We start from the raw sequence: 22,309 nt of genomic DNA, 5'->3' as shown, positions 1-22,309 counted from the left end.
GCCGCGGTGCAGGCTGGGGGTGAGGTGAGGGCGGCCGCGGTGCAGGCTGGGGGTGAGGTGAGGGCGGCCGCGGTGCAGGCTGGGGGTGAGGGCGGCGGACATGGGCAACAGCGCTCTGAAAGCTCATCTGGAAACAGCGCAGAAAACGGGGGTCTTTCAGCTCACCGGCAAAGCTCTGAGTGAGGTGAGGGGGGGGGGAGGGAGGGGGAGTTGTGTGTGTGGGAGGGGGGGCTGTGGGAGGGAGGGAGGGAGGGGGGGCTGTGGGAGGGAGGGAGGGGGGGCTGTGGGAGGGAGGGAGGGGGGGGCTGTGGGGGGAGGGAGGGAGGGGGGGCTGTGGGAGGGAGGGAGGGAGGGGGGCTGTGGGAGGGAGGGAGGGGGGCTGTGGGAGGGAGGGGAGGGAGGGGGGGCTGTGGGAGGGAGGGAGGGAGGGGGGGCTGTGGGGAGGGAGGGAGGGGGGGCTGTGGGGAGGGAGGGAGGGGGGGCTGTGGGAGGGAGGGAGGGAGGGGCTGTGGGAGGGAGGGAGGGAGGGGGGGCTGTGGGAGGGAGGGAGGGAGGGGGGGCTGTGGGAGGGAGGGAGGGAGGGGGGCTGTGGGAGGGGAGGGAGGGGGGGCTGTGGGAGGGAGGGAGGGAGGGGGGGGCTGTGGGAGGGAGGGAGGGAGGGAGGGGGGTGCTGTGGGTGGGAGGGAGGGGGGGGCTGTGGGTGGGAGGGGAGGGAGGGGGGGCTGTGGGAGGGAGGGAGGGGGTGCTGTGGGTGGGAGGGAGGGGGGGCTGTGGGTGGGAGGGAGGGAGGGGGGCTGTGGGTGGGAGGGAGGGAGGGGGGCTGTGGGTGGGAGGGAGGGAGGGGGGGCTGTGGGAGGGAGGGAGGGGGGCTGTGGGAGGGAGGGAGGGGGGGCTGTGGGAGGGAGGGAGGGGGGCTGTGGACTGGGAGGAAGGGGGAGGGGTGCTGTGGGTGGGAGGGAGTGGGGGCTGTGGGTGGGAGGGAGGGAGGGGGGGCTGTGGGAGGGAGGGAGGGAGGGAGGGGGGCTGTGGACTGGGAGGGAGGGGGTGTGTGGGTGGGAGGGAGGGGGGCTGTGTGTGGGTGGGAGGGAGGGGGGGCTGTGTGTGTGTGGGAGGGAGGGGGGGGCTGTGTGTGCGGTGTTGTGGGTCTGGGTTGAACCACTGTGTTGGTTGTATGTGAATCACTGAGTGACTGTCTGTATCATTACATTGAGGTTTGACTGCAAACTCATTGCTTGTCGGTCTCCCCAACTCCTCGCTCCACAGATCAGAACTCTGCAGCCTGTGTCCCCTCCCGCCCCCGGCTCCACAACCCTATCACCCCCATCCTCGCCTCACTCCACTGGCATTCCGTCATTCTGCACCCACCCTCTGGAATTCCACCCCACAGTCCCTCCGACTCACCTGCTCCCTCGCCACCTTCAAGACCTACCGCAGGACCCTCCTCTTCAACCGTGTTTTCGATCTCCCCGCTTCCCCCCACCCTGCCTTCCACCCTCCCCGCTTCCCCCCACCCTGCCTTCCACCCTCCCCGCTTCCCCCCACCCTGCCTTCCACCCTCCCCGCTTCCCCCCACCCTGCCTTCCACCCTCCCCGCTTCCCCCCACCCTGCCTTCCACCCTCCCCGCTTCCCCCCACCCTGCCTTCCACCCTCCCCGCTTCCCCCCACCCTGCCTTCCACCCTCCCCCACCCCGACCCCTAGCTCAGGTCCTTAACTCTGTCTGTTCCAGCGTCCTCCCGACGTGAAAGGTGCTTCACAAATGTAATTTTGTTGTTGTTGTGTATGATGGGGGGGTGGGGTGCTGCCTGTAGGGGTGGGGGCTTTGTGTGTGTGGGGGCCACTGTGAGGCGTTTAGATGTGTGGTAGATCACTGATGCACAGACTGACTGAGCGGTGCCTCTCCTCTCACTGCAGTTCCCAGAGGATGTGGCGCGGTTGGCGGCCAGTCTGAGGACCATGGACTTGTCCAACAACAAGCTCCACATGTTACCACCCGTCATCGGCAGTTTCACCGCACTCAAGAGTCTGGCTCTCAACAGCAATAAACTGGGTACGACACTCGCCCCCGGGTAGAGACTATCTCTCTTGCTCATGTCTGACCTAGCAGACATCCATCTGCAAGGAGGTTGGAAGAGCTGGTGGGAGGTTTGGGACAGATTGAAGGTCTTAATAACCCAATGCACTGGGAAGAGGTGGACTCCGCACTGTGGCGTGTGGCCAATGGCAAGACAGCTGGTGTGGATGGCATCAATGCTAAATTCCTAAAAGCTGCTCTGAGGGGAGGAGATGGTGAACGGTGAGGATCTTACAGATCCAAGCCAAGTACTTCTGACTCACCTTGGAGCGGCCCTCCTAGTGCCAGATTCTCTCTGAGGCCTGTCAGTGTTCCAGAGTGCAATCATGGTGTCTCTCCACAAGAGGGTGACCCTAGTGAGACTGATAACTACAGAGGGATCTCGCTGATTCCTGTGGCTCTTAAATTGCTGCTTCGGGTAGTCACTGCATGTATATTGCACGCATTGGAGGCTTGCGGTTTGATCAGGACGGAGCAGGCTGACTTCCGTTCTCGTGAGGACTGTACGGGACAGGTTGGGGTTTGTATGAGATCGCAGAACGTATAGTGAGGCTAAGGGGAAACCCACCTAAGTTGCGCTCAACGACTTTCGAAAGCTTTTGACCTTGTGCCTTATGAGGCCGTCATGATGAAACTGGAAGCTGTGGGAGACCATGGCAGATGCCTGGGTTTTATCCGGAATGTGTACGCCAGATCCAAGATCCATGTAAGGGTCGACGGTGAACTCAATGAGCCTATTCCCTCTGGAAAGGAGGGTAAGGTAAGGCTGCTCATTGTCACCCACCTTCTTCGATGTGTTCATCAAGGACATGTTGGATGGCATCGAGGGAGAAGGACTTGTATATTCGCTCCAGGCCTCTCAGACAGGATTGGGGCGCTTCTGTTTGCAGATGATATTGTGCTGCTGGTGGACTCACCTGGACACCTTCTGCGCTGTACCTGCCGTCTTTAACTTTAGGCCACTCTCACTCTCTCTCTCTCTGTCTCTCAGTGTCTCTCCCCGAGGAGCTGGGGCGGCTGCAGAAGCTGGAGACTCTCCAGGTTAACAGCAACAGTCTGCGGGAGCTGCCAGCGGCCTTGGGGGATCTGTCAGCACTGCGGAGCCTGGGGCTGTCCGGGAACCGTATCAGTGACTTTCCGCTGCAGCTGTGCCGACTGCGGCACCTGGCCGTGGTCGACCTGTCCCGCAATCAGATCCGCCGCATTCCTGACGAGGTGGGGCAGCTCCAGGCCATCGAACTCAACCTCAACCAGAACCAGGTGTGGGAGGTGGGGGCTGGGCTGCGGGGTGGGTTGGGTGGCAGGGGAGGGCCTGCGCCGTGTTGGGGGGGGTGCTGGGCTGTGTGAGTGTGCGGAGAATGGGCTCTGTGGGGAGGGGGGGGGGTTGTCGGGGGGAGCTGGGCTGTGTGTGGTGGGGGTGCTGGGTTATGAGGTAGGGGAAGTTGTGGTGGTGGGGGCTTGTGGTGGGGCTGCTGTCTGCTTCTGACTGTCTTCGCTCCCTCAGATCTCTCAAGTGTCGGCACAGATCTGCCAGAGTGAACGGCTGAAGGTGCTGAGGCTGGAGGAGAACTGTATGGAGCTGTCGATGATCCCAGTCAGCATCCTCACCCAGTCCCACATCTCCCTGCTCGCACTCGAGGGAAACCTGTTTGAGATGAAGGCCCTACAGGAGCTGGAGGGTTACGAGCAGGTGTGTGTTAGTGAAAGAGATCTCTTCTCCCCACCGCATACAAACTCCTCCCCACCCTCACACACATACACACTCTCTTCCCCACCCTCACACACATACACACTCTCTCCATCTAATAGTGGCTGATTTTAATCTTCATATAGACTGGGAAAATCAAATTGGCAAAAGTAAGTTAGAGGATGAGTTTATAGAATGCATTAGAGATAGTTTTCTAGAACAATATGCTGAGGAACCAACCAGGGAACAGGCGATCCTAGATCTTGTTTTGTGTAATGAAACAGGGCTAATCAGCAATCTGGAAGATAACGCTCCTCTAGGGCAGAGTGACCATAATATGATGGAATTTAGCATTAAGTTAGAGAGTGATGTAGCTAAGTCTGAAGCAAGGGTCTTTAAATTTAAATAGAGCCAGCTTTGCAGGTATGAGAGAGGATTTAGCTAAAATAGACTGAGGAATTAGATGAAAGGGTATGACAGTAGACCAGCAATTGCAAACCTTTAAGAGTGAGAAAATGGATTATAAGGACAAACTAGCGAAGAACATAAAGACAGACTGCAAGAGTGTTTACAAATTCATAAAGGGGAAGAGACTATCAAAAGTGAATTTGGGTCCATTACAGGCAGAGACAGGAGGAATTATAATGGGGGATAAAGATATGGCAGAATCATTAAACAAATAATTTGCTTCTGTCTTCACGTTAGAAGACACTGAGAACTTACCAAAAATAGAGGGAACCAAGAAGCTAATGTTAGTGAGTAACTTAGAGAAATTAACATCAGTAAAGAATTAGTACTCAGGAAACTGTTGGGATTGAAACATGACAAATCCCCTGGACCTGATGGCCTGCATCCTAGAGTTTTAAAAGAGGTGGCGGCTGAGATAGTGGATGCCCTGTTTTTGATCTTCCAAAAATCTTCCAACTCTCACGGTTCCCATTGATTGGAAGATCGCAAACGTAACACCACTATTTAAGAAGGGTGGGAGAGAGAAGATGGGGAACTATAGACTAGTCAGTCTGACATCGGTGGTAGGGAAAATTCTAAAATCCTCAATTAGGGACGTCGTAGTGGGGTACTTAGAAGACCATAACATGATTAGGCAAAGTCAACATGGCTTTACAAAAGGGAAGTCATGCTTAACAAATCTTTTAGAGTTCTTTGAGGATATAACTAGCAGGTTAGATAGGGGGGAACCAGTAGATGTGTATTTAGATTTTCAGAAGGCATTCAACAGGGTGCCACATAAAAGGCTGCTACACAAGATTAGAGCACATGGAATTAAAGGCAATATATTAGCATGGATCGAAGAGTGGCTAACGGGAAGAAAACAGAGTAGGAATAAACAGGTCCTCAGATTGGCAAGATGTGACTCGTGGAGTGCCACAAGGATCAGTGCTTGGGCCTCAACTATTTACAATCTATATCAATGATCTAGACGAGGACATAGAACTTAAAATATCTAAATTTGTGGATGATACTAAGCTAGGTGGGAGAGTAAGCTCTGAGGATGACACAAAAAGATTGCAAAAGGGTATAGATAGGCCAGGTGTGTGGGCAAGAAGGTGGCCGATGGAATATAATGTGGGGAAGTGTAAAGTTATTCACCTAAGTAGTAAAAACAGAAAGGCAGATTATTTTCTAGAGGGGGAGAGACAAGATACCAACAAACCCTCCCTCTCACATATACCCACTACTCTCACACACTCACTCTTTGCCCTTTCACATACACTCTCTCCCTCTTTCACACACTCACTATCTCACACACACACACATACACACTCACTCACATTCTTTCTCACACACACTCTCCCCCTCTCTCTCTTAGTACATGGAGCGTTTCACAGCGACCAAGAAGAAGTTTGCCTGAGTGGGCGCAGCTACTGTCACTGGGAGGGGCACTTGGGAGAGGAGGAAGAGGGGCAAGAAGCCTGGAGGCTGAGCCCCACCCATGGCTCCTGGGAGGAGAAGCAGCAGTTTTTAGCGCTTTAGTCTTGAGTTCAGGGCTGGAGCACTGAGGCTACTATAGCCTGGGCTGCAGCTCTCATCGTAGCCATCTCTCTGCACTATCCTTGTCTTCACTCTGTACATACACTGTCCAGCAGCCGCTCTGGTCTAATGGAATTCTTTCACACCCGCCTCCCATTCACAATATCCCCTGTACAGAGCTTCACAAGTTAACAATGGGACAGGTTAGACAGAGCAAAATTCTCTCTCCACTCCCAAGTCAGGGATAGGCATGGGTTACAGATAAAGCAAAAAAAAAATCATTCATTTACACTCCTGTGGGTGACACAGTAAAGCTCCCTCTACACTGTTGCACCCTGTTGGAAGGTGCCTGTATATTGGGGGGGGGGGGGGTATGTGCAAACATTCACTGTCTAGCTCACACATTGAATGGTTCCTGGGGTGAGGAGCTTGAGGTGGGGGTTGAAATACACTAACTGATAGAATAATTGTTTTGGGCACTGGACCCTAATATCCCCTGTACAGAGCTTCACAAGTTAACAACAGCACAGGTTACACAGAGCAAAATTCTCTCTCGACTCCCAAGTCAGTGATAGCACGGGTTAGAGACAAAGCAAAACATCATTCATTCACACTCCCGTCAGTGACACAGTAAAGTTCCCTCTACAGCGTCTCACCCTGTTGGAAGGTGCCTGTGTATGGGGGGCATGTGCAGACATTCGCTGTCTAGCTCACACATCAAATGGTTCCTGGGGTGAGGAGCTTTAGGTGGGGGGGGGAAGAGATCAAAATACACTAATTGATAGAATAATTGCTTTGGGCACTGGACTCATCTCTCTCTCTCCCCAAGGTCTAGGACGGTATGATCACATATAAGCACTATGGCAGATGATGACAACAGTGTTTTTTTAAAGCTTTTTAATATCTACTTTGCCCTGCCTGAGTTTGATTTCCCTCAACTACGTGATAAGGTGTTATATCAAATGCAAGGATTATTATTTGTCTATAATTAAATATTTCCCCTCGAGTTGTTATAGTTTGTCCTGTTTGGAGTGATGTGGCTGTGTGGGACATCGGGAGAGAGAGCGACTCCCTTCATAATTTCCAACAGCATCATGGAACCGTTAACATTCACCTGACAGACGCTGTGGCTGGGTTGAATGCTGTGCGCAATTGGCTGCTGCATTTCACACACAAAACACAGTCATTACACTTTAAATTATATTCTGTGAAGCACTTTGAGACATTTTTAAGACGTGATAAGGCACTATATCAATGCATAGATTATTATTGTGAAGGAGATGATGTGATTTGAGAAAATAAACCACAAACAATACCTGCTGTTTTGTATCTACACACTGCGCTGCATCTGCATTTTCTGTTCCTGTGCACAACCTGTATCATCACTCAGTACAAGTTTATTCACTCAAAGCAACCAGTTTATTTTTTATTAGAAAAAAAACAATAATTTGTGTGGGGTGGTCAGCACTGATTACAATCACACAATGATTCAGCTCATTCGGGGGCACAGGGACCATCCATTACACAAATGGAAAAAAATGATTAAATGTGCAAGGTTGGTTCACTACAGACAGAATGGCTGCCCGGGTGGGGTGGGAGAGAGGGAGAGGCGGTTTCTGGAAGTCCTTTCATCAAGCCTTATGGTCATAGCTGCCTGTCCAGTCTCTCTCAGCTCAGCCCCTCAGCCTTCAGGGCTCTGCGATCCTCCTGCCACAAGTCCCAAAGCCTCGACCCAGATCCACAGGCAGACACCACTCACAGGCAATTCATCTCCAAAGGGATATTTAGACTCAAATATCATCAAGGCGAGAAGCACTCTCTTCAGCACACAGGCTGGGCAGGAGTCCCATCCCCAGGCAGCGGAGGTGCTTAATGATGAGTTCAGGGGGAGCAGAAACCACAACCCCCCACTGGGGAGACGGGTCCAGGCGATGGGGTAGCCGGGGTGGGGAGGGGTGGGAGGTTGGGGGACAGACACGGAAGACGGGGTGGGGGGGCAGACGCCACTGTTTATTTTTTGATGAGTTTGTTGGCTCTCTGGTTGGCTTCGTCGATCCGAGTTTTGTTAGTGTCGGCCTGTTCATACAAAGAGCCCCCGTCAGCGTCAACCGAGGAACAGAACCCCCCACCCCTGCACCAGCCTTCCCCCAAGACCCCACCCCAAGACCCATTCTCACCTTGTCTGTGATGCGGTCAATCCTCTGATTCTGGGACTCGATCTCGTTGCCCATCTCCATGGCCATGCTCTTCAGGTTCCCGATGATGCTGCCAACCTGCTCCAGGTTCTCCTCCATCTCATCCTCCCGAGCGTCATTGGTAATCCTGCAGAGGCACGGCATTCTCACTCACTCTCTCACTCACTCACATTTTCACCAACTCACTCTCACTTTCTCATTGACTCTCACCCACTGACTCACTGCATCACTCATACTCTCATTCACTGCCTCATTCTCACACCCTCTAACTCACTGACTCATCCTCTCTCTCACTGACACACTGGATAGGGAGAGAATGTGGGGTTGTTGGGAAGGGGGGGGGGGAGAGAAAGTGGGGCTGTGTGTATTGGGGGGGGAAAGAGAATGTGGGGCTGTGTATATTGGGGGGAAGAGAATGTGGGGCTGCGTGCGGGGGGGGCGGGGTTGAGAATGTCTGTGTGAGGGGAGAGAATGTGGGGTTGTTTGGGGGGGTAGAGAACGTGGGGCTGTATGTATGGGGGAAAGAGAATGTGGGACTGTTGGGGGGGAAGAGAGAGAATGGGGGCTGTGTGTGTGTGGGGGGGGGGGGGTGGGGGATTAGAGAATGTGGGGCTCAGTACTTTTTGATGTAGCCTGTGCTTGTCCTGTCTGCCCCTGCTGTGCCCTGCCCACCACCAGGCTGACTGGTGGTGACCTTCCCTGAGCTGCCATCGGGGTCACTGTTCCAGGCCTTCTTGTACACGTCCCGCATCTCAAAGTTCTTCACCCTGGGGTTGTGGGGGGGGAAGGTGGACAGCATTAATACATATGTAGCTGATTGCAGGAGGTGATGGAAGCCCCTCTACCTACACAAGACAACTAGCACATTCAATACTGATATAATGCAGACAAGGAAGGACTTTACAATAGACACAGAGGGAGGTTAGGGAGGGGTATATGGGAGGGAGGGGAGAGGCAAGAGACAGAAGGGGAGCTGTGGGTGACGGGGACCTCTGCCAAGATCCACACCAACAGTGAGGACCAGAGGGATAGTGAACTGAGTCCATTGGGAAGGAGGAGGTACATAAGTTGTGAGGCTGCATTTTACGCAGCGAGGAGATCAGGCATTCAGGCTGCAGCATTGACACAGCCCCAGTGCAGAACATGCAACCCAGCCCCTGGGCAATGTTTTACATGCATTTCTATGGTAATATCTTCACTCCGCAGCCACCAGTCAGGAATCACCAAACCACGCTCCCACTTGTCTCCCTCTGTCCTCAACAGGAATAGGACACCAGCCGCCCAGCCTGCTGCACAAGACTGTAGATATTTTAATGCCTTTTTCCAAATCCTCTGCCTTCCTAAGTCTCTACCCATCTCCCTTAGACATGGATTCTGCCTCTTTGACCTTCTGTGCCAAGCGATGGACACTCAATGTCCTGTGTGGGCAAGTGGTTCCCCATCTCACGATCTCCTCACTGCTCCAAGTTTAACACTCTGTCCCTTGTTGTGCACTCTCTACTCCATTCCCTGCGTTACTTTACATTCCTCTATTCCCTTTCCCACCCCTCCCCTCGGTCCCCTCGCACCCCTCCCCATCACCCTATCCCTTCGCACCCCCCCGTCCCCTCCTCAGTCCCTTCGCCAAAATACAGTCAATTCACTTTACAATATATTCTGGGAAGCAATTAAGACGTATCAACGATGTGATGATTAAATGCAAAGATTATTATTGTCATCACATCTGAAGGATGTCTCAAAGAGCTTCACAGGATTTACTACGAAATGGAGTGACTGTGTAGTTGTAGGCAACACGGCAACTCAATTGCACGCAGCAGTGTCCCACAAACAGCCATGGAGTGACTGACCAATTTTATTTGGGGGGATCGTCAGCCAGGACACCAGGAGAGAACTCCCTTCTCCTTTCCAATAGCGCTGACAGATCTTTAAAGTCCACCTGAACAGGTAGCCCTCACTTTAACATCTGATCCACTGCGCCAGGCTGACATCTCGCCAGGTTGACACACTGGAACTTGGTCTGAGACCTTCACTAAGTTAGTTCATTTTGCATGCAGTGCGTGTGTGTGTGTGTGGGGGAGGGGGGGTGCGGGAGAACTCATGCATACATGCAGTTCCATCAGCAGCACCTACTGAGTAAATACAGGGTCCGTTCACTCCTCCCAGAGTCTGCGCTTGGGTTAGCTCAAACCTCCAGTTAATGAAGCACAAAAAAAGACAGAAGAGAGAGAGAGAGAGAAAAAGTTGAATGGGAGGAAGTTCTGAGACAGAGCCCCTGCAGAGAGGGGCACAGCTCAACCACAGCATCTCACCCTCACAGTGAGCGTGGGCCAGTTACCAATCCCCCCCACCAGCCCGGATCAGATAGTTACCAGGGCCCCTCACTGGGTTAGTCAGTTACCAGGGCCCCTCACTGGGTTAGTCAGTTACCAGGGCCCCTCACTAGGTTAGTTAGTTAGTTGGTTACCAGGGCCCCTCACTGGGTTAGTTGGTTACCAGGGCCCCTCACTAGGTTAGTTAGTTAGTTGGTTACCAGGGCCCCTCACTAGGTTAGTTAGTTAGTTGGTTACCAGGGCCCCTCACTGGGTTAGTTGGTTACCAGGGCCCCTCACTGGGTTAGTTGGTTACCAGGGCCCCTCACTGGGTTAGTTGGTTACCAGGGCCCCTCACTGGGTTAGTTGGTTACCAGGGCCCCTCACTGGGTTAGTTGGTTACCAGGGCCCCTCACTGGGTTAGTTGGTTACCAGGGCCCCTCATTGGGTTAGTTGGTTACCAGGGCCCCTCATTGGGATAGTTGATTACCAGGGCCCCTCACTGGGATAGTTGGTTACCAGGGCCCCTCACTGGGATAGTTGGTTACCAGGGCCCCTCACTGGGTTAGTTGGTTACCAGGGCCCCTTGTTGGGTCAGTTGGCTAGTTAGTTACCAGTGTCCCTCACTGGGTTAGTTAGTTTCTCCCCACTCACTTGCTGCAGGGACACACACACAGGCCGCAGCATTTGGTCAGGTCAGTCAGGTTTTTCTCCGCCTCCTTCATGTCCTGGTTGATGCGGTCGAGCCCCTCATCGATACGTTCCAGTTTCTCTGACAAGCAGACAGTGTGTCAGGCCCTCAGCACGTTCATTTCAACAACCCTGCTCTCACCACCATTCCCCCCCAAAACAAACAGAGATGGGGGGCTCTTCACACCCTATCCTGCGTGTCCACCCGCACACAGCTGTCAGCGTAGGGCAAGAGTGGCTCCAGCCAGTCATCAGGAGGTGGAAGCCAGGCTGACCTTTCTCTCCCAACCCAACTGATCTCAGTCCCACTCTGTGCGTTAATGGTCTCGCTCCGTGTGTTAATAATTTCAGCCTCGCTCTGTGTTGAGTGGCTGATCTTAGTACTCACCTCCCTGTTCATCCAACATCACTAGCGTCTTGCCACCAGCATCTTTGCTCTGCAACAAGTTACAGGAAAGTGTGTCAGTGGCTCAGAGCCTGAACCGGGGTGTTACAGGCAACTCCCCCTGCCCACCCTCCCCCCCAGCAATCGGTTCTGTATGAGAGGGTTTCCCTGCGTGAGGGGCGCTGCCCCGCGTGAGGGGCGCTGCCCCGCGTGAGGGGCGCTGCCCCGCGTGAGGGGCGCTGCCCCGAGTGAGGGGCGCTGCCCTGCGTGAGGGGAACTATATAACTGTAAGTTGTTGTTGTTGGGCAGTATGGGAACAGCTTACCTCCTCCGCCATCTGCAGCATCCGACGCGTGCTCTCCAGAGACTGAGAAAAAGGAACAGAGTCAGCAACACACACAAGCTCCATACCTATGTGCCCGCAGTGCCCGCATGCAGCTCCCCCCACACAGTGCCCACGCACAACTCCCCCCAGTGCCCGCTCGCAGCTCCCCCCCCCGGTGCCCATGCACAGCTTCTCCCACCCGTGGCCACGCACAGCTCCTCCCACCCGTGGCCACGCACAGCTCCTCCCACCCGTGGCCACGCACAGCTCCTCCCCCCCGTGCCCACGCGCAGCTCCTCCCCCCCGTGCCCACGCGCAGCTCCCACCCACCCCAGTGCCTATGCGCAACTCCCCCCCAGTGCCTATGCGCAGCTCCCCCCCGTGCCCGCGCGCAGCTCCCCCCCCCGTGCCCGCACGCAGCTCCCCCCCCGGTGCCCGCGCGCAGCTCCCCCCCCAGTGCCCGCGCGCAGCTCCCCCCCCCCCCAGTGCCCGCGCGCAGCCACACAGTGCGCAGTGCACCCGTACAAACACACATGCCCCTACACAGACACATGGGACACAGCCCCGCATCCACCACCCAGGATGCCCCGCATGGCTCCCCGACTCTCAGCCTCACCTCATCTGTCACCTGGTTGGCACGTTGCTGGATATCCTCCAGCGAGAGCTCAGCCATGCTGCTTAACTTCAACTGCTCGGATGGAGCTGTGAACAATAAACAGGCTGTCAGTCAGCAATGTGCCCCTTCCATACCCGTTGCTGGCCACCCCCCACCCTGCCTCCTCCCCCCCTGTCCTGCCTCCTCCGCCCTTCCTCCTCCCCCACCCCGTCCTTCCTCCTCCCCCACCCCGTCCTGCCTCCTCCCCCACCCTGTCCTGCATCGTCTCCCCGTCCTGCCCTTCAACAACAACAACTTGCATTTACACAGCACGCAGGGTAGCGTCCCAGAGCGCTTGACAGTGGCAGAGCACGACGCCGAGCCAGTCCCACCCGTCTAGTCCCCCAAGTTCCTGCAGGTTGCGAAGGAAAGGCAGGCAGTGGGACTGAACAGACTAACCCAGTTCAGTGTTAAGAGGGCTGTGCCATCCATTACTGGGTGTTCAGCAGCCCCGGCGGGCACTTGCCACACAGCACAGAGAACTGCAGCACTTACACTGGGTGCCCGAGGTGAGGGTACCCCTCCTGCTCACACCGAGGGCTATTTACAGATGATCCTGGCTAGATTACAGGCTGCCTGCCCTCCACAGCACTGCTTCCTCGTTCCTTCCCGCAAAAGCCAGCCTCCAGCTCCCCACAGGAGGGGCCTCACAAACACACACAGCCAGGCCAACCAGGGCAGGACTCACACCACAGCAGACTTCCTCCCCCCTCTCTCTCTCTCTCTCTCTCTCTCGCGCGCTCTCTCTCTCTCTCTCTCAGCCTTTTAGTCTGTGTGTCTCTTCACAACAAAACTGTAGTCACATCACCGAACACTCCCACTTCCTGAGAAATACCGTTCACACTTCACATCCTCATCTGCAGCCCGATGCTCAGTGTCACTGGGCTGCAGTAAGTACAAACCAGACACCCACAACAAGTGCTTGTGGCTTTTGAACAGAATGTTTGCAGAGCATTCACTACACAACGTCCTCCTGACGTGAAAGGCGCTACACAAATGTAATCTTGTTGTTGTATCTTGTGGTACAGCAGGGTTAGGGTCCCAAGTCCTAGGGTGCAGCTTTGAACCAACAAGTTTCTGATGCAGAAGTGAGCGAGAGAGAAAGAATGTAAATGTCCTCAGGTCATGATGATGACCTAAGCTGGATAGGCTGAACTCACTTTTCCCATTGCCACCGTAAGCGAGAAGAGGAATGCAATAGAAACTAATGAAAAGGTTTGTTTCATTCCTGACCCTCTTCCCTTGCCCGCCTGCCCTCCCTTCCCCCCCCCCACCCACTCACTAAGGGGAAGTGAACTGAGGGCCAGAAGGCAGCTCTCGCCGACATTTTCCTTCCGGTTATTCACTCAAGTCGCTGCTCATTTCCTCTTCAGGCAAAGATCTAAAGTGGGACAGAAATAGGCTGAACTCAAGGAATCTTGTGTCTTCTGGTCCACACTGTCTCCAGCCCGTGGTTCCACACTCCAGCTCTGGTCATTCCTCACTCTCTCCGTCACATCATCAGTGAGCGAGCTTTCAGCCACCAAACCTTGCCCTCTCGAGCACTTGACATTTAATGATGTGACGGGCGTGCAAGTTGTTGCGCAAGTCTAACCGTTGCTGTACATGGGGATCAAGCCAGCACTTCACAAAGGGGGAGTGAGCTGAGGGCTTGATGGCAGCTCTCTCCTGACACTTTCCTTTCAGCTATTCACTCAAATCGCTGCTCATTTCCTCATCAGGCAGTGATCTAAAGTGGATCAGAAGTGGGCTGAATTCTAGGAAGCAGTGTTACACGCAGAGCTCCATCGACGTGGAAGGAATTTTACGATCTGGGATCGGTGCTGGAGCCAAGACTGTCCGAGATGAACAGAAATGTTTTGTAAATGGAGACAGGAAACAAGCTACCAAAGTCCAGGGTCAAGCACTGAGGGAATCTGTGGCAAACACCAGGGAAGTGGCTGCAGGGAGGGAAGGCTCCGGCGGAGCTGAACACTGAACCTGGAGGAGGAGTGGGAACGTCTATTTGTCAAATAATGCAAGGATTATTATTATTATTAATCATTATTATTATTAAAGTACCTCACATGAGGAACTAGATTGAGCAGTTGGTGCTGAGTAAGCCTGAAACGCGGCATTGGAATTAGACTTCGAGAACAAGGTTTCTGGCACATTCACAAACTGTCCTGTTTGATCCTCCCACCGCGCTGAAGGCAGATTCCATCAATTGGTAATGAGGAAACTCTAAGAGGCCTGGGGCGACTCCTGACTCAGCTCTGTTAACCCAGCAAGCCAAAGCACTAATAGGTAGGGTGGTCCGAGCCGGACAAGCAGTGGGAAAGCTTATCAGGCAGAGCTCTCAATGGCAAGCTATGTGGTTTTAGCTGGTTAGATACCAGCAGTCACCCCAACACACATTCTGGAGTCCCCAGGCTTTGGATCTTGCCAACTTGCAACTAATACGGTCTCACCACGGAGAGAGTGCGCATTCCATCCCAACAATCTATCTCTGGAATTGCCATGTATTTAATTAATATATTTAATTAACGCATTTAATACAATTGCCATGAAATGCTCACAAATATACAGTCAATTCACTTTACAGTCTGTTCTGCGAAGCGCTTTGAGACGTCTAGAAGACGTTGAAAGTGCTATATCAAATGCAAGGATTATTATTATTATTTGGGTGGGATGAATGGAATTCTCAGTTTGGTTTGAAGACTCTTAAGCACGGTGACGGGTTTCCTCTCATGACCTGCTGCTCGGCTGACTAAACAAAGCTATCAAAGCCACAGGTAATGGTACCAAACTCAGGTAATTGAAGATAACATGAAACAATATTGGAACAAAGCAGGCTGAACATTAAGGTGTCAGCTTGGCTCATTCACTAAACTCATCTCCGAGTCAGAAGGTTGTGAAGTCAAGACTTTGAGCTCACAGACCAGGCTGGCAGTTCAGTGCAGTGCTGGGGTAGTGCTGCATTGTCAGAGGTGCAGTCCTTTGGAATAAGACTTGTGAAGTGAAAACCCTACAACCCATTAGATCCCCGCATCCACAAACAAACTTTTAGTGAATGCAACCCAGGACTACCTGCCACATTCCTCTTCACCAATACACAGTCACTACACTTTAATGTTCTGGGTAGCGCAGAAATATTTGCAGGTAAGAGCGGGAGCCAATCTGCACACAATAACGCCCCACAAACAGTCACCAATTTAATAATAATAATCCTTGCATTTGATATAGCACATTACCAAGTCTTTGAGATATCTCAAAGCGCTTCACAGAATATACTGGAAAGTGAATTGACTGTATATTTTGTGGGCAAAACGCGGTAGCCAATTGCACACAGCAGCGTCCCACACACAGTCATGGATTGAGTGACCAAATTATTATTATTATTAATATTTTTTTGAGGGGATTATTACCCCTGGAAAAGTGATCCACTAATCGACTAACAACCGGGTTACTACTTACTTCTAAGTTAACAGAGGCGTGTGGAGTAAGGAAACTTGCCTAACGTTTCGCCCTACCCGGGAATCAAATCCAGGTCCTCTCCCTTACGAGGTAAGTGCTCTAACCACTGAGCTACAGGACTCCATCTGCGGGATTGTTGTCCAGGACACCAGGAGAAACTCCCTTCTCTTTTGCGAACAGTGTTAACGTTCACCTGAAAGGCAGTACCCAAACAGCAAACAGTATGACCAGGCCAGGCTAGCCCAGCCACACAGCAGGAGAAGATCTCAGGAGGGTGTGGTGGGATTTGGCGAGGAGCCTGAATCGGCTGGGGGCCAGTAGATATTAGTAAACAGTAAACCAAATAAACAGGAGCTATAGATTCACAAAGGTACATGTTAAAGACATAACTGGGGCCAAAGCCACTTACATGGAACGCCAAGTAGAGAATATGCAGTGTGGCCACCGAGAATACAGCACCTCTCACTGTGCTGCAAACCTTTGGGAAAAACAGCTGATTTGTGTAGCTCATTATTTGCATGCGATTCTGTTCACCACCCATTCTGCTGATGTCCACCAGATGAATCAATGCTCGCATTACAGCCACTCTGCCAGTTAAACCGGCACAGCGTCAGAGTCAGAGGCATTGCACTTGACAGCTATTCCCTGTGAGACGCTAGGAAGTTCTAGGCACTGTTGCCAGAAACACCACCAGAAACAAAGATTACATGTAGGGTGAGAGAGAGCTGCACACAAGCATAAAAATTTCTGCTGTCTGTTTAGGTTCAAATGCTGGAATCAATGGCGACTTACAAGGCAGTTGTTACTATAGCACTAGGTCATCATCTCTGTAATTACAGCACCACATACCCATCAGAACAGACACAAAGAGTGTGCAGAATAATAGTTATATTTGAGACAGTACCTTTCACTTCGGGAGGATGTTTACAGTGCAGTGACTGTGTGCTCAGACTCAGCAGCCAATTTGAAGACAGCAACGCTCCACAAATATCTGGGACATTGTCGCCAGCACCACAACCAGGAGAAACTCTTTTCCAATCATTCTTTAAAACATCTCATCTGAAGGACGGCACCGCAGACAACGCAGTAACCCTCCCCCCACAACATTGCACTGAAGCATCAGTCCAGACTGTGAGTTTAAAGCCCCAATGCCGTGAAGCATTTTGAGACATCCTCCCAACATAAAAGTGCTATGTCAAATGCAAGGATTAATTATAATTAGTCATCAATATTAATTTTATTAGTTGCTTGATGCTCTCGAAAGCTGGCACATCCTTCCTAAGGGTGGACACCAAGCTAAACACAAGATTTCCAAACATCATCCTCCTCTCAAAACAAACTCTGCCTTTCATTCCGACATCAGCCCTTGTCACAGCAATACCACCCTTCAAACCACATTGTCTCTCACCTCCTGGGATAGCGAGAGAAAGACAGCGGTTCCTGAATTCTCACCACATTTATAACACAATGTGGAGCTGGCCAGGGGAAGTACCTGCTGGTCTGTTTAAACAGTGCACTGAAAGATTAACTTTTACAGATCAAACAAGCCAACATTCAAGCCAACATGCACACGGCCACGCCTTGCAATGTAAAACTACTTTTCGATGCAAATTTATACTTTGAAATATTTCTTCGGAACCATTACACCTAAACTCCCCCAAAAATAACTCATTGTGAATCCACTGCACACTTAGAAGAATACATTACATTTGTTATATTTGTATAGCGCCTTTCACGTCGGGAGGATGTCCCAAGACACTGGACAATCAGTGTTTTGGACCCTAGCTGGGGGGGAGGGAGGGGGAGGGATCAGGGGGGTGGGAGTGGGGGGCAAGAAGGGTGGATCGAAGAGGATGGTCTTGAGATGGAGTCGGATGTACTGCAGGATGGAGTTCCAGAGCGTGGGGGTAGAGTAGCTGAAAGCCCACCTACCAATGTTGAGGCGGGCAAGGCGGGGGACGTGAAGCAGGAAAGAGACCGCTGAGCAGAGGGAGTGGGCAGGTTGGTGTGGGTTTAGGAGGTCACAGAGGTAGGGAGGAGCAAGGCCATGGTGGGCTTTGAAAGTGAGACAACATAATGCAACTTCTTTAAAACGCAAGTAGTTTCTCTCTCTCCCACCCCCCGCCCCACTCCCCGACAAACAACCAAGAAGCTAGTCATCAAACCAAGGCAAAAGACACAAGGACACAGAGGTTGTGGTGAAAATCCTCCTCCATTCAGCTAACTCAGCCCTGCACATCTCTGCTCTCTCCTCACCACCATCAGTAGCAGAGCATTCAGTCACTGTGACTCTAACCTCAGGAATTCATTGTCTTAATCCCACCATTTTGTGTAATGTGTATGTCCTTCTCTCTCACACACGCAAACACACACACAGTTACCGTGTCCATGCAAGTCTCTCAGTCACTGTGTCTGTGTGTATATTTGCACACATTGCACTCTATCGCTCACAATTTCTGTACTTCACTTCCTGAGCCAGGCAGGTGTCCACAGCACTTCAGGGCACGGCTGATGACAATCCAGCCCATCGGCAGGACTTGGGAGTCAGAGAGGCTCACACAGCCAGACACACTCACATCAGCAGTCACTGGGGGCAGGGAAACCTCCCACTCAGCTCCTGTTAACCCTGCCAAGCCAAAGTCCTGTAGCTCAGTGGGTAGAGCACTCGCTTTGCAAGCGAGAGACCTGAGTTCAATTCCAGGCAGGTCAGGGCGAAACCTTGGGCAAGTTTCCTTACTCCACACAGAGCCTAATAATAATCCCTCCAAAACCAAAAAACAATAATAAATTGGTCATTTTTAATCTACGACTGTTTGTGGGACATTGCTGTGCGCAATTGGCTGCCGCGTTCGCATATACAGTCAATTAACTTTACAGTATATTCTGTGAAGCGCTTTGGGTCGTCGAGAAGACGTGAAAAGCGCTATATCAAATGCAAGGATTATTATTAAAGCCCTAACAGATAACGTGGTCCGCCTGGACGAGCAGCGGGAAAGCTTACCAGGCAGAGCTCGCAATGGCAAGCCATGTGAGGTTAGCTGGTTACGACTCCAGCAGTTACCCCCAACGCGCATTCTGGGGGGTCCCCAGGCATGGGCTCTGGCCAAAAATTAGGCAAACAGGAAGCGTCCCTCCAGGGAGGGAGGGGGAGAGAGGGGGGGGGGGGGAGAGAGGGAAGGGGGGAGAGAGAGAAACGGAGGGAGAGAGGGAGGGGGGGGAGAGAGAGGGAGGGGGGGGGAGAGGAGGGGAGGGGGGGGAGGGGGGGGAGGGGGGAGGGGGGCCCCCACACACCACCACCCTCTCCACTGAAATGCCCGTCGGTACGGTTCAGATGCCATCGGTTGTCTCCTGTCTCAGGGACTGCCAGCACGAATGCCGGGTGTGCGGGGTAACAGTGGTTGGCCTATCGGCCTACGCCAAGCACATCTCCACCGCACTGCACAAGGAGAGCGCAGCAGCACCGGCCAAGGACAAGGACCCCGGCGACGGCAGGGAAGAACAGTACTTTGACAAGGAGCTCATCCAGCTGATCAGACAACGCAAGGAACCCAAGCGGTGAGTGAGCTACGGGCGTGGTCAGAGAGACCCCCTAAACCTTCACACATCTGCTGTGTGCCTTTGTCTGGTCTCTCTTCCCCCTGGGCTGGCAACAATAACTGACATTTGAATAGTGTATTTTACGTCAGGAGATGACCCAAGGCACTGGACAGTTAGAGATTCGCATTTGGGAAATCCATCTGCTTTGTTTCATGTACATCATGTACATTTGTACATCAGTCTCACCAGAGTGTACATATACCCCACCCCGTATCTACAATCATTAATAATTTGTGCATTTGATATGGCACTGTCATAGAATTTACTGTAAAGTGTAGTGACTATTTATCAGCAAACACCGCAGTTTATCTGTGCACAGCAGTGTCCCAGAAACAAGTGTGGAGTGAGTGATCAATTTTATTTTAAGGGATTGTTGGCCAGGACACCACGACAGAGACAGAAACTCCCTTTTTTTGAATAGTGCCACAGGATCTTTAACGTCCAACTGAAGCCTTGATTTAGCGTCTCATCTGAACTTTGGCACATCTGACAATGCAGCGCTCCCTCAGCAGTCCTGGAGTGAGGCATCAACCCAACGACCTTCTGACTTGGAGGCGACCGTGTGGGACAGAAAGATTATGCATGCAATGTAATCTTGGGAGGTGTGTGGGGAGACAGTCAGCCCTCTGTGATTTCCCCAACCAGAAAAGACAGTGAAGCTAGCAGTGAGGAGGCATTGCTGGCGAGGAGGACTTGTTGCAGTCTGCTATCAAAGCTAATTTTAGCTCAGCACTGCCCTTTGGTTTCCAGGCATTGACATGCTGTAGCAGCTGCAGCGGCCTCCTGTGTACATCTACAAGGAGGCCCGAGTTGTCACTCTGTACTATAATGGGGCACTGTTTCATTTCCTCATGGCGAGCCTCCCTTCTTCCCTCCCTCTCTCTCTCTTCTCCGCCTCCCCCCCCCCCCCAGCTTAGAATGAAATACACTATTGTTCAGCGCTCCGACACGATACCTCACTTGAAGGGTGTTGCATAAATGCAAGTTAGAGTTGTTTGTTTGGATGCTCAAAATCACTGCTTTGTTCATTCAGGGAAGATATTTCAACACCAGTTGATCGGGAAACGGATGGCGGAGACAGAAGGCACCGGTGGAGATGGGAAGAGAGACCGATCAATAACTACACCAAAGGGTCATGGCACCACAGCAACCTTGGAGACCAACAGTGGAACTGGGAGGGTGAAGACTACATGAACTGCAGACTTGGTGATTACCAGCGGAGTCACTGGAAATCCAACTCAGGAGCAACTGGCAAATGGCATCAGTCTGGGGCAAGAGGGGCTGGAGGCTGGCAAGCCCATGGGTCAGGAGGGGCACCAGATTGGTATGGCGTCAGAAGTGTCCGAGGAGGATTTCCAAACTGGCATGCTCGAGGCTGCTCCACCTGGCATTTCACCGCACAAGGAAGGGGTCGGAACTGGAGCGAGACCACAGCAGAGGAGACTTATCCCACCTACCCCAACACTGAAGAGAGCTACCCCACCTACCCCAAAACCTGGGCCAACTACAGCGGCCCTGCAGAGGAACCGGGTGCCCTGTGGAGCAACGGGAAGCCACGGAAGCTGAGCAAGAAGGATCGAGCCCGAATTGCCAAGGAGCGGAGGGCATGGGAGAAGATCTGGAAACGGAATGAGAAGCTGGGGAAGGGGGCGACCAAACAACAACAGGAATCAATGACCCAGTGGCCTGAGAGTGAGGGCCCACATAATTTCTCCATGGATTTCACCGATGATTACCTGCCCAATGAAGGGATGTTGAACTTTAATGTTGGAGACTGTTTTAGCAAAGAGGATCCGAGCGGTGGGAAGAGCTCCAGCCCTTCCAGAGACAAGAGCCACCGCTGGGCTCCTTACCAAGCTCCCAAAAGCACCGAGCCCCCAGCATCCACCAAGGACTCCAGCACGAAAGGGAAACATGGGGATTCGGACGCCACTCGTTGTCTGTCAATGAAGCAGAAAAATCTCAAGGGGCCTCATGAGGCAAATAAAGAGCTGGGTGTCTGCACAACTGCAGCTCCCCAACCCAGCAACCCACCCACCAAAGCAGGCACTAGGACTGAGTGCCAGACTGCCACTCAGTGTGCCAAGATCAGGCCGCCTCTGCTCCCTACACCTAACATCCCACCCATTGTCCTGAAAGCAGAGTGCAGGAACATTCCCAAAAAAGGCAACCCTTCATCCATCACCAAGGAGCAGACCCCCCTCAGCACACTGGACCTCGAAACGTCCCGTGGGTTGTCAGAACCAGAGGTCTCCGTGCACCGTCCCGACCATGCCACCAGCACACCGAGCTCTCAGCTCTCAGTGAGAGCCAGCACCAGCCCCATCGTGACACCGCACAAGCCCCTTCTTGCCCTGGGAGGAGAGGCTGAGGAGAGTCTGAGTGAAGTGCTCAGACGCGCTAAAGAGGTGCTGAGGTGCAGCCAGACGGAGCGCAGGCAGCAGGCAGAACAGATGGACGCCGCGAGGAGCCAACCCGACCAGCCAGTGGGCAGCCCCAGGCCAGCCTCGCAGGGCAGTGAGGAGAGCGGGAAAGAGAAAAGGTCGCAGCCTGGAGCCGCTGTGGACTGCAAAGAGGAAGAAACAAGTGAGAAAGAGCTTGTGGATTGTACGAGGACAGGGGAGGGGACCGTGGCAGGTGTGGACTCCGCAGGGTGTTTGGGCGAGGTGTTAGAGAGCTCAAACCCGGCAGCAGAGCAAGGGGCAGCGTCAGATCACGTGACATCCTCTAGACTCTCCCCAGGGGTCGTGGTGTCAAACAGGAGCCCGGGGGACGATGGGCATCCCCCCTCCCGCTCCTCGTTTTCCGGGGCGGAAATGAGTGATGGAGAGGCCCAGCACTGGGAGGCTTCCGATCACTCCGATTCTGAGCTGCCGCCCGGGGCCACCCAAGGCTCCAGCCACCTGCTGAACAAGCTGGGGCTGCCCAGCGCACTGCAGAGAGACCTG

At 53.0% G+C, this 22,309-nt stretch overlaps 3 protein-coding genes across 4 annotated transcripts in view; 2 read left to right on the top strand and 1 right to left on the bottom strand.

Moving 5' to 3' along the window:
• Positions 1-54: 54 nt before the first annotated feature.
• On the top strand, positions 55-6,938 carry lrrc57 (leucine rich repeat containing 57). 2 transcript variants are annotated; one of them, XM_042338222.1, is made up of 5 exons: positions 55-184; positions 1,914-2,049; positions 3,065-3,333; positions 3,578-3,763; positions 5,589-6,938. In XM_042338222.1, the coding sequence occupies exons 1-5, from the start codon at positions 101-103 to the stop codon at positions 5,628-5,630; spliced, it is 717 nt and encodes a 238-aa protein (XP_042194156.1). In that variant the 5' UTR covers positions 55-100; the 3' UTR covers positions 5,631-6,938. The 2 variants fall into 2 exon arrangements, with proteins under 2 accessions (XP_042194156.1, XP_042194157.1); XM_042338223.1 differs by having other exon boundaries at positions 126-179.
• Positions 6,939-7,138: 200 nt separating this feature from the next.
• On the bottom strand, positions 7,139-13,014 carry LOC103186806 (synaptosomal-associated protein 23). The gene is made up of 8 exons (XM_042338224.1): positions 12,804-13,014; positions 12,270-12,355; positions 11,654-11,695; positions 11,332-11,380; positions 10,908-11,025; positions 8,565-8,711; positions 7,927-8,071; positions 7,139-7,825 (listed from the first exon to the last, which is right to left on the bottom strand). The coding sequence occupies exons 2-8, from the start codon at positions 12,324-12,326 to the stop codon at positions 7,760-7,762; spliced, it is 624 nt and encodes a 207-aa protein (XP_042194158.1). The 5' UTR covers positions 12,327-12,355; positions 12,804-13,014; the 3' UTR covers positions 7,139-7,759.
• A 6,036-nt stretch (positions 13,015-19,050) lies between these two features.
• znf106a (zinc finger protein 106a) overlaps positions 19,051-22,309 on the top strand; it is a 15,187-nt gene continuing 11,928 nt past the window's right edge. The window contains 2 exon segments of the mRNA XM_042338226.1: positions 19,051-19,319; positions 20,395-22,308. Of these exon segments, the coding sequence (XP_042194160.1) occupies positions 19,075-19,319; positions 20,395-22,308 (2,159 nt within the window). The 5' untranslated portion in view covers positions 19,051-19,074.

This window comes from Callorhinchus milii, unplaced genomic scaffold, assembly GCF_018977255.1.
Source record: "Callorhinchus milii isolate IMCB2004 unplaced genomic scaffold, IMCB_Cmil_1.0 Scaffold9, whole genome shotgun sequence".
In the NCBI taxonomy this organism is placed as follows: Eukaryota; Metazoa; Chordata; class Chondrichthyes; order Chimaeriformes; family Callorhinchidae; genus Callorhinchus; species Callorhinchus milii.
Note: the sequence above shows the minus strand (reverse complement) of the source record. Positions and strands in the feature narration are given on the sequence as shown.

Excerpts from the sequence above, each read along its gene's own strand:
- lrrc57 (XM_042338222.1), top strand. The coding sequence starts at position 101 with ATGGGCAACAGCGCTCTGAAAGCTCATCTGGAAACAGCGCAGAAAACG. Across the intron at positions 2,050-3,064 it reads TCTCAACAGCAATAAACTGG|TGTCTCTCCCCGAGGAGCTG; the intron begins GTACGACACTCG and ends TCTGTCTCTCAG. Across the intron at positions 3,764-5,588 it reads AGCTGGAGGGTTACGAGCAG|TACATGGAGCGTTTCACAGC; the intron begins GTGTGTGTTAGT and ends TCTCTCTCTTAG.
- LOC103186806 (XM_042338224.1), bottom strand. The coding sequence starts at position 12,326 with ATGGCTGAGCTCTCGCTGGAGGATATCCAGCAACGTGCCAACCAGGTG. Across the intron at positions 11,026-11,331 it reads GATGTTGGATGAACAGGGAG|AGAAACTGGAACGTATCGAT; the intron begins GTGAGTACTAAG and ends TCTGCTTGTCAG. Across the intron at positions 8,712-10,907 it reads TGTGTGTGTCCCTGCAGCAA|GGTGAAGAACTTTGAGATGC; the intron begins GTGAGTGGGGAG and ends CCACAACCCCAG.